The sequence below is a fragment of the Mastomys coucha genome, unplaced genomic scaffold (genome assembly GCF_008632895.1).
Source record: "Mastomys coucha isolate ucsf_1 unplaced genomic scaffold, UCSF_Mcou_1 pScaffold3, whole genome shotgun sequence".
NCBI classification, from domain to species: Eukaryota; Metazoa; Chordata; class Mammalia; order Rodentia; family Muridae; genus Mastomys; species Mastomys coucha.
In genome coordinates this window covers 28,180,139-28,191,242 of record NW_022196909.1, presented here as the reverse complement: position 1 = coordinate 28,191,242, position 11,104 = coordinate 28,180,139, and the positions used below count along the sequence as shown (strand labels likewise).

General features: G+C 45.4%; 1 protein-coding gene across 3 annotated transcripts in view; it reads right to left on the bottom strand.

The window, feature by feature from the left end:
- Pbld (phenazine biosynthesis like protein domain containing) overlaps positions 1–11,104 on the bottom strand; it is a 40,519-nt gene that overhangs the window by 25,716 nt on the left and 3,699 nt on the right. Inside the window, exons 3-6 of one of the 3 annotated variants that reach the window (XM_031348278.1) lie at positions 5,579–5,678; positions 5,144–5,242; positions 515–624; positions 367–396 (exon numbers count right to left, since the gene is read on the bottom strand). The exons of the other annotated variants lie outside the window; for them this stretch is intronic. Of the exons in view, the coding sequence (XP_031204138.1) occupies positions 367–396; positions 515–624; positions 5,144–5,242; positions 5,579–5,678 (339 nt within the window). The remainder of the gene's footprint in view (positions 1–366; positions 397–514; positions 625–5,143; positions 5,243–5,578; positions 5,679–11,104) is intronic. 3 annotated transcript variants of the gene reach the window in all.

The window sequence follows — 11,104 nt, the reverse complement described above, 5'->3', positions numbered from 1 at the left end:
TCTCTCTCTCTCTCTCTCTCTCTCTCTCTCTCTCTCTGCCCCAAACTATCTTACTTCTGCCCCACCATGGGGATTATGTTGCTCATAGTTAACTCAAATGAATCAGGTATAATCGTACTCTTAGTACTTGAGAGGCGATGTCAAGGCTAGCCTGGGCTACACAGTGAGGAAAGAAAGACTCCAAGTTAGTGAAAGCAATCGACCTTACTAACCAACACACTGCTAGCATTCTGACCTGGAATCCCCTAGGTTTCAGTAGCAATGGAATAGAGGTGGCTATTTGATGGGATCCCGTCATCCCTGAGCTTCCAAATACAGACAAGCCCATCACAACACCCGGGCTCCAAGCAAACTCCTTTCACCCACCTTTATCAAGTCTTGAACTTCATGGATATCCTAGAAGGGGAACAGAGATAAAGTCAACACTGAACACGAGGGCTGGGGGCTAAACGCAGTCCGTGGCGGGAACTGCTCACGTTATCATCCTGTGAGAGGGCAGTAACTAGGAGCTAACCTGGGGGAAGGTCGGGTAGAGAGGAAAGTCCAGCACAATCCCGTCTTCTGCTCTTCTGGCCTTTAGTTCCCCGCTCATCGTGACAAAGGTCAGGGTGCTGTTCGTGTTCTCTGGACAGAGGAGGGATCAGAGGTCAGGAAAATAAGTGTGATTGTGTTTTCTGGGGGTTCATTGCTGTTTGTCTCTTTGGTGGTGGTGGTCGTGGTCAGTGTGTGAGTATGTGTGTGTGTGTGTGTGTGTGTCACTGTGGAATGAACCCGGGGGTCACACATGCAAGTACCTCCCACTAGACTAATCCCCCAGTTCTCCTTGGTCTTTTATCTTTGACTGGCGTCTCTCTGAGTTGTGTGGGCTAGCCTTGAGTCCCTCTTTGTCCTCAAGTTCTCACTGTGGCCCAGGAAGTCTGTGAATCCTCTCTTCTCAGCCTCCTGAACAACTGGGAATTCAGGACAATGTCACCCACCTAAACTTGTCTTCAATCTTCTTCTCTAGCCACCCCCCCCTACAAAATCATTTTCTCATCACGATCAGATTTTATGACTAGAAAGTAAAATGTCGATGGGTGGTGGTGGCGCACGCCTTTAATCCCAGCACTTGGGAGGCAGAGGCAGGTGGATTTCTGAGTTCGAGGCCAGCCTGGTCTACAAAGTGAGTTCCAGGACAGCCAGGGCTACTCAGAGAAACCCTGTCTCGAAAAAAAAAATGTCCCCCCAATACCTGCAATACCTGGTCCTCTGCTAGTTATACTGGTCTGGGGAGAAGCTCAGTTAGCTAGGTCCCAAGTGAAAGGTCTCCCATGGGGGGGATTGTCAGGGAGCTAGGAGTTGATTAAAAGAGTTGTTAGCACTCCAAGCAGACATCACGGTGGTGGGCTAAGCAGAGTTAAGGCTCTAGCACCAAAGTCACGGTGGGGTTCTGAAGAGAGAAAGTCAATGTCGACATGGCAGAAGCGTATGTGGGTGTGGGTATGTCTCCTCTTCTACCTTTCTGAGTTTTAGTGTAGGAAAATACACCAAGCCTTCCCAGGAAGGAGGCAGGTAAGGGGTATAGAGCAGGATATACGGCTACCAGGACCCCACTTTGGTATAAAGTCACTCCCCCAGGGGAGAGTTCCTGACGCTGGAAGTCGGCTGTTTAGGGACGCACGTGTGCCTGTCAGTCTCTTGGGAGGGAAAGGACTTCTGCACCGTACTGTGGTCCGAGCAGTGACTACATTCTAACCCCCCGTCCTTACAAAGGGCCACGGGCCTTTGAGGGTTATGACGTGGCCAGCATCTGAGCCACGGTTGTTGCTTCCTCTCTAAGTTCAGCGTTACTAGTGCAAACTCTTATAATCATGGACCATGCCACCACGCCCACCACAAAAGACCGTATCCTCTGAACCGTGAGCCAAAACAAGGCTCCCCTCCCTTAACTTGCTTCTGTCAGATATTTCATTGCAGCAACAGGGAGGAATTGAATATACCGGATTACATGGTTGAGAGGGCTTGGCTAATTTACTTCATCTCCTGCCAGGCATAGGCTCTCTCAAGAACCAAGGGCGCTTGAGTCTGTAGAAGTCACTGCTGGGCCTCTTCCCACTCTAGCTCCGCCCCTCGTGCCCTAGCTCCACCTCCAGTCCTAGCTCCATCTCCTCCCACCCTAACTCCGCCTCACCCTACTCTAGCTCTGCCTCCTCCTACCCTAGCTCAGCCTCCCCACTCTAGCTCCTCCTCCTGCCTTGGCTCCGCCTCTGTCTTAGCTCTGCCTCCTCCTGCTCCAGCTCCTTGCACCAGCTTCATCTTACCCTCAGCTCCAGGTCCCTGAATAGTATCAACCTTTCTCACAACCTCATATGGAGTCGTGTAACTGAATGGAGATGTTGCAAACAATGTGTTAATAGTAAAAGGCTTCTGAACACCCAACAATCAAAAATTATTTCAAAATCTTATGTGTAATGAATAGAAAGTGTTTCTGTCTGTGCTCACCCGTGTGGTGGCATGACGTCACGGGAAACTTAAGACAAGCACACTTTGCATTCCACCTGCCTTCACTCCTCACGCAATTGAAACATATAGGCTAGATCTGAGACTATGGCATGTTACAAATTGCACCATTTCTACTCCATATATGATGTGTTTCTCTTACAAAGCATAAGTTTAATTACAGAAAGCAAAGGTGTTTTTCATGTTTTTCCAGTGGTCATTTGTCATTTTTTTGTTTTTTTTTTTCGAGACAGGGTTTCTCTGTGTCGCCTTGGCTGTCCTGGAACTCACTCTGTAGACCAGGCTGGCCTCAAACTCAGAAATCTGCCTGCCTCTGCCTCCCAAGCACTGGGATTAAAGGTGTGCGCCACCACCGACAAGCTTGATTTTATTTTCTATTTTCAGAAAACAAAAAACATTTTTTTTTAATGTGTGTGAGTGTTTTGCCTGCATATATGTCTGTGTACCACATGTGCACATTGCCCTCAGTGGCCATAAATTCCCTGGGAATGGAGTTACAGAGGGTTTGTAAACGACCATGTGGTTGCTGGGAATTGAACTCAGGACCTCAGGAAAAGCAGCTGGTACTCTTAACCACTGAGCTATCTCTCCAGCCCCTAAAATGTTTGACTTTTAAAGTTACTTTTTGAGTTTTAGCTACATGGCTCAGTGGGCAAGGGCACCTGCCGTGAAGACAAATATCTGGGGTTCAATACTTCAGTCCACATAATGGAAGGAGAGGAGGGAACAGACTCCTGAAAATTATGCTCTGAGCTCCACATGTACACTGTGACATTTGTTTGCACATACACAAAAAGTGATTAATTAATAAAATTTAATAAAAATTGTTTCAGGACTCTAAAGCTCTTTTCTGCTCTCTACAGGCATGGCCCATACATGGCACACAGATAAACATACAGGCAAAATCACGTATACTCATAAAAATAAACGGAAAGATTGACAGGCTCCAAAGAAGAACGATCCAATCCGGGGGTGGTGGTGGTGCACGCCTTTAATCCCAGCACTTGGGAGGCAGAGGCAGGTGGATTTCTGAGTTCGAGGCCAGCCTGGTCTACAGAGTGAGTTCCAGGACAGCCAGTGCTACACAGAGAAACCGTGTCGGGGGGTGGGGGGAAGAAGAAGAAGGAAGATCCAGGGGATCAGAGATAAAGAAGATAGACCAAGTAGCCTCAGGAAGTCTTGCATAAGCTATGTCCTATGCCAAGCAAGCTTAATTAAGAAGTACATAACCTTATATACTAGTTCAAGGGGTGGGGGATGGGACAAAGTCAGTAAAAACTGTCGTACGGTAGGACGAAGTCATCAGGGAGCTAAACAGGCAGTGTGGCACAGGTGCCCATGGGTTATCTCCAGAGCATCCCAGACAGAGCACACAGTAGTAGCTTTGGGATTGACAACTGTAGCCCGTACCGTGGGAAGAATTGGGTCCTTGGGCTCTGAAGCCACAGCTTCCCCAAGGCCCAAGGCCCTTACCAGCTCCAGGCTATCACCAGCTCTGCCAATCATATTCCAGGATTGAGAGAAGGAGCTGTGTTCCTTAAATCAGAGGCTCCATGTATCAGAGCCTCAGGGAGAGCCTTAGATCAGTCCAGTCCAGCCTTCAACAATAACAACAACAACAACAACAAAGTAATTGTTTTTAGTTGCTGTTTGAGGAGCTGGTAATGGTGGCTCACAGCTATAACCAAAGTACCAGGAGACAGAGGTCGGAAGACTAAAAGTCCAATTCCCTCCCGCCAGGCCCAAGTAAGTACCAAGTTCCAGGGCAAACAGAGTTAGGTAGGAAGAACCTGTTTTTTAAAACGGGATGTGGCTCAGTTGGTAGAGTTTTTGCCTAACATGCATGGAGCTGGGGGTCGAATCCCAAGCTGTGCCTAAAGGGTTTGAGTTAGGGAAAGCCTGTAATACCAAGACTTGGCCATGAAGGCACTAAGAGCAGAAGTTTAAGGTATATAAAGAGTTGATAAGAGACCCAATCTCAAAAAAAAGTACGACTTTTAGATCTGTTAAGGGGAAGCCGGGTGGTGGTGGCACATGACTTTGATCCCAGCACTTGGGAGACAGAAGCAGGCAGATTTCTGAGTTCGAGGCCAGCCTGGTCTACAGAGTGAGTTCCAGGACAGCCAGGGCTACACAGAGAAATTCTGTCTCCAAAAAACAAACAAACAAACAAAAAAAAGGCTCTGTAAGATGGATCCTGGCTCAAGGTTACAATCAGCTAGGGTCAGTTTTATAGCCTTGGTCAATCGATCAGTCCTGGGGCAAATGCTCAATAAACTATCCCTAGCTGGCTGAGATCAGAGATTGGGTCATTTGTGGGGCGACTCCTGTAGAAGATCAATAGAACACTATGTAGAGAACAGTATGCCTTTGTTTTCCAGACATTACACTATATGCCAAGTCCATTGTGGCCACGCAAATGCCTGCCACCTGTAAATAAAGTTTTTAAAAGAAATTCACATTAGTAAGCCACAGTGGTACATGATATAATTGTAATACTTTGGAGTTAGAAACAGGTAGGAGTCTGAATTTCAAGGCCACCATCATCTACACAGGAAACTCAATGCCAGCCTCACCTAAATGAGACTGTATCACAAAACAAACAAACAACAATAAATAAATAAATAAGCAAAGTCCATCTTACTTCTTTTTTGAAACAGCACAGCCGCGGAAGCCAGCGTAGCGTGGCCACACAACGGGAACTCTACCTCTGGGGTAAACCATCTCAGCCCAAAACGGGAACCTGAGGAGGAGGGAAGGTCAAAGAAGAGCCAGATCAAACCCACACAGTCAGGTTAGTGTGAGTAACAGGAAAAACCTTCCGTAGAGGGTAGAGAAACATTCAGCTCCCTCCTGGGAAAGGTCCCAAGGAGTTTGAGCCCCAGAATCCAACATGGCGGGAGAAGAGCTCCAACTCCTACAAGCTGTCCTCCAACCTCACACACGCTGTGGCATGTGTATAGGAACACACACACGCACACACACACACACGTACGCAACATGCACACATGCACGCATACACACACATACATATGCACCACAAATAAATGTAAAACAAAAACTTTAGATGTATATTTACTTTGTGTAAAGTCGTCAGTTGGCTGCAGTTTCCGGATGAAAGCGGTTTCAGAGAGGTTCATTTCCCTCGCAATGTGCTGATGAGTATCTTCTTCCAATGTCTTAAATTGAAAAAAAAAATGTTATTGAGAGTCTGGAACACAGATCTGACTTAACATAGAGGCTTATCAGCATCAAAAGTCAAATGCTTAAACTCGATATAGTAGTGCACATCTTTAATCCCAGCACTTGGGAGGCAGAGGCAGGCAGATCTCTGTGAGTTGGAGACCAGCAGCCTGGTCTACAAAGTAAGACCATGTGGAAAGAAAGAAAGAAAGAAAGAAAGAAAGAAAGAAAGAAAGAAAGAAAGAAAGAAAGAAAGAAAGAAAAGAAGAAAGAAAGGAAGGAAGAAAGAAAGAAGGAAAGAAAGAAAGAAAGAAAGAGAGGAAGGAAGGAAAGAAGGAAGGAAGGAAGGAAGAAAGAAAGACAGACAGACAGGAAGAAAGGATGGATAGATGAAAGGAAGGAAGAAAGAAAGAAAGAAAGGAAGGAAGGAAGAAAGAGGGCTGGCGAGATGGCTCAACAGGTGAGAGCACTGATTGCTCTTCTAAAGGTCCTGATTTCAAATCCCAGCAACCACATGGTGGCTCACAACCATCTGTAATGAGATCTGACGCCCTCTTCTGGTGCATCTGGAGACTTTGGGTCTGAGCAAGCAGGGACTGAGCAAGCGGGGTCAACTGGAGCAAGCAGAGGTCCTAAAAGTCAATTCCCAAAAACTAGATGAAGGCTCACAACTATCTGTACAGCTACAGTGTGTACTCATATACATAAAATAAAATAAACAAATCTTAAAAAAAAAAAAAAAAAAAAAAGAGGGATGGTGAGGTGGCTCAGCAGGTAGGAGCACTGACTGCTCTTCCGAAGGTCCTGAGTTCAAATCCCAGCAACCACATGGTGGTTCACAACCATCTGTAATGAGATCTGACGCCCTCTTCTGGTGTGTCTAAAGACAGCTACAGTGTACTTTCATATAATAAAAAATAAATATTTAAAAAAGAAAGAAAGGAAGGAAGAAAGAAAGAAAGAAAGGGAGGGGGGAGGGAGAGAGAGAAAAAGAGAGAGGAGAAATAAATGTTATATGATTATGGTAATTTGAATGTAATTGGTCCCCATAGGCCTATAAAGAGGGGCATTATTAGGAGGTGTGGCCTTGTTGAAATAGATGTGGCCTTGTTGGAGGAAGTGTGTCACCATGGAGGCGGGCTTTGAGATCTCTTATGCTCAAGCCATGTCCAGTGTGACACTCAGTCTCCTTCTGCTGCCTTTGGATCAAGATGTAGAACTCTCAGCTCCTTCTCCAGCACCATGTCTGCCTGCATGCCACCATGTCCTGCCATGATGATAATGGACTAAATCTCTAAAACTGTAAGCCAGCCCCAATGAAATGCTTTCCTTATAAAGGTTGTTGTGGTCATGGTGCTCTTCACAGCGATAGAAACCCTAGGACAATGCTTAAGAGGAAATTCAAGTTATATGGTAAACAATTAAAGACTCTCTCTCTCTCTCTCTCTCTCTCTCTCTCTGTGTGTGTGTGGGGGGGTGGGTGTGTAGGTGTGTTTATTTTGTTGTTTGTTGTTTTCTTCTTTTTAGATTTTTGCAGTTTCTTATTATTCTGTGAGTTGCACTTGAGTTGCTTACAGGAACATGAATGATGGCTTACTTACAGCATCATGAGCAATTCAACACCTGGACCACGGAAGAAAATGTCTCCCTCCCACTAACTGCCTATAAATCCTTGGAGATGATCAGGGCCTCATGAAGCATTGTTCTGAAACTCATTCTTCATCCTGTCTCGATTCCTTGAATGCAGGCATCGCAGGTAAAGAGTGTTCACTCTGCTTACACGGCGCTGAGATCCAACTCAGGGTTTTGCGCATGTTGGGCAAACACTCGACCAACTGAGACACAACTGAGACACATCCTCAGCCCCATTTCCTTTATTCCAACAAAAAAAATTAGTTGGTTTAATTTTTAAGTCAGCCACGTCGATACATTCTGTATCCTAGGACTTGGAAGATGAAGACAGGAAGATCATGACTTCAGGGTCATTCTATTGACATAGCTCAGCCATCTGAGGCTACATGGGACCCTGTCTCAAACAAAACAAAAGACAGCCTTGTCTGGTTATTTGGAGGGTGGGTCGTACACACCAATCTTACGTTCTACCACTAAGTCACACCTTCTGATCTGGGTTGTACTCACGTGCCAAAGAAGTTTGAAGTATAAAATGGAAGAATAGGGCTGGAGAGATGGCTCAGCAGTTAAGAGCACCGACTGCTCTTCCGAAGGTCCTGAGTTCAATTCCCAGCAACCACATGGTGGCTCACAACCATCTGTAATGAGACCTGATGCCCTCTTCTGGTGCGTCTGAAGACAGCTACAGTGTACTTATAATAATAAATAAAATCTTCGGGCCAGAGCAAGTAAGCAGGGCTGACTGGAGCGAGCAGAGGTCCTAAATTCAATTCCCAGCAACCATACAATGGCTGCTCACAACCACCTGTACAGTTACAGTGTACTCATATACACAAAATAAATAAATAAATCTTTTTTAAAAAATGGAAGAATAAATATTGTAATGAAAATTCTGTGTGTGTGTGTTTATGCGTGTATGTGTGTGTGTGTGTTCTTGAGAGTTCATGCCATAGGCGAACCTCTGGTAATCTACCCATATGTGCTATCCTATATTCCTTGATTTGAGGAGAACAGAAGCGAGGCTGTTTCCTGCCTAAGACTCTTACCCAATGCAAGACCCTGCTCACATTCTCCTGTCTACCTCACCAAACCTTGACCTATGTCCAGACCCAGCATAAGACCTTATCAATAAATTCATACATTCAAAGATTTGTTTTTCTTTCATGTGTATAAATGTTTGCCTGGGAGTTTGCCAAATGCTGGGATTAAAGGCGTGCGCCCCGCCAGGCAGATTTGGTCACATTTTAAATAAGTTTTTTTTCCTTTTTTTAAAGACAGAACACCAAAACCAAAATTCACTTAAGCCCTACCCTTAAAATCTCATGGCATTTTTCTTTGATGAAATCCAATATCGTCTAAGGAGATAATCCAGCAGAAGGGTCCTTGCCTAGCTGGTAGAAGGCCCCAAGTTGAAACTACAACACAAAACAAAAGCAAGCATTTTCCACTCTGGCAGTCCTCGATGTCCCTGCTACCTGACAGTCCTTTGCTCTCTGTGGTCACCAAGGAAGAATGGCAAAAAGTCCTCTGAAGACTTAGCTGGCTGGTGGCATGAATAGCTACAGAAAAGCTCAGAGTGCCGGACTGAGGCTCTGCCCTGCACTGTGAATGTTGGAATGGTGAGTCCTTGGCTAGTCATGCTCTTTCCACCTTCAGACCCTCCTCTCACTCCTACTTAGAGGGATCTTAGACTACACTTAAAGTTTCAATTCCTAGGTTTTGAAAATATGTAAGTTCTGGGCATGGTGGGGCACATCTTTAAACCCAGCTTGAAGAGACAAAGGCAAGTGGAGCTCTGTGAGTTCAAGACCAACCTGTTCTACTTAGTGAGAAACAAACAAACAAATAAATAAAAACAGCAAGATGACAAAAAAAAAATAAAAATTATAAGTAACATAAAACATTTTAATAGGCAAGTGGCTAAAGATAGAGAAGGTTGGAGAGATCACTCAGGAGTTGAGTACTGGATGTTCTTCCAGAGGCCCCAAGTTCAATTCCCAGCACAAAAATGGCGGCTCACAACCATCTGTAATGTTAGTCCTGTAGATTCTGATTCCTTTTTCTGATGTGATGATGTACATGCAGACAAAACACCCATAGACATAAATAGTCCCAGCACTCGGGAGGCAGAGGCAGGTGGATCTCTGAGTTTAAGGCCAGCCCGGTCGACAGAGCAAGTTCCAGGACAGCCAGGGCTACACAGAGAAACCCTGTCTCAAAAAACAAAACACACACCCTGTCTCGAAAAACAAAAACATCAAACAACTAAAAACAACCAAGAAAACAAGATAGGACCGATCCTTTAACTCCTGTGTTTATTGATGTTCTGGAGATAATCAAAGTTATGTAACAGCACAATTGTTATTATCTGGTGAATATTAAATATTTAAATCACTCACGACTCAAAGATTACTTAGGTACATAGACTATGTCCCAAATATATGTCTCTCTCTATATGTATTATGTATGTATATATATCTATCTGTGCACATGCGTGTGCGTGTACGTGTGTGTGTGTGTGTGTGTGTGTGTGTGTGTGTGTGTGTGAATGACACAGAGACCTGGGACAGATACACTAAGATTCTTAACAGAGAGTTACGGTCAATTCCACAATTGCTTGATAGGAAGTTGTGCTTGCCAGATTGAAGGTTCCAAATTTGGAACCTGGAATCTGGCTGCTAATTCTTCTCCCGCTAATCTTTCCAAGCTCTTGTGTGACTAGATAAAGCCGGGTAATTCCTTTACCCTCCGCATCTGGCAGAAGGCAAACTCTGGCCACAGCAGAGACAGGATTACAGCTATCCCTCTAGCCCCAGAGAATCAACTTCTTTATGCCAACTGCCCGGAGCGGAAGGGCAATACTGGTTTTATTTTTGAGATATTTCTCATTAATAGTCCAGGCTGGCCTAGAGCCTGCTATGTAGCCCAGGCTAGCCTCAGATTCATGATCCTGCTCCTGCAGCTGCATCCTCTTTTTTTTATTTGATGCCTGTTACTCTTTTTTTTTTTTTCTTCTTTTGGTTTTTCGAGACAGGGTTTCTCTGTGTAGCCCTGGCTGTCCTGGAACTCACTGTGTAGACCAGGCTGGCCTTGAACTCAGAAATCCGCCTGCCTCTGTCTCCAAGTGCTGGGATTAAAGGTGTCTGCCACCACCGCCCGGCGTTACTCTTTATTTGTGTGTGTGTGTGTGTGTGTGCGCGTGTGTGTGTATGTGTGTGTGTGTGTGTTTTGTGCCTTTGCACAGAGGTCAGAGGACACTCGCAGGCACTCTGTTCTTTCCTTCCACCATGTGGAACCTGGAGATCTAATCAGGTCATTAGACTTGGCAGCAGACTCCCCTACTCACCGAGCCATCTCACTGGCCCCATGGTGCATTGGTGGAGCCAAAGGACAATTTGCAGAAGTCCATTCACCCAGTGAGTCATGGGGATTGAACTCAGGTCCTCGGGCTGCCCCTTTCCTGCTGAGTCATTCTGCAGGACACTGAAGAGAGTATCTACATTTCTGAAGGCTGAAGCCCGGCATGATAATGAGCCCTGCAATCCTGGGCACCACAGGGAGTCGTAGCCCATTGGAGTAACACAGTGGAGACCGGCTCCCTACTCCTGATGGAAAGCCCCAGGAAATGCCAAACGATGCCTGCCCACAGAACCTCTGTAGTTGTGTGCTTCGTTTTTTATGCTAATTAAACAAAAACCTGATTCTGAAAGGCAATACCAGTCGTTCTTTTATAAAATATTTGATTATTTATTGCTTTTTATTCCCAGGCTGGCCTAGGACCTGATATATA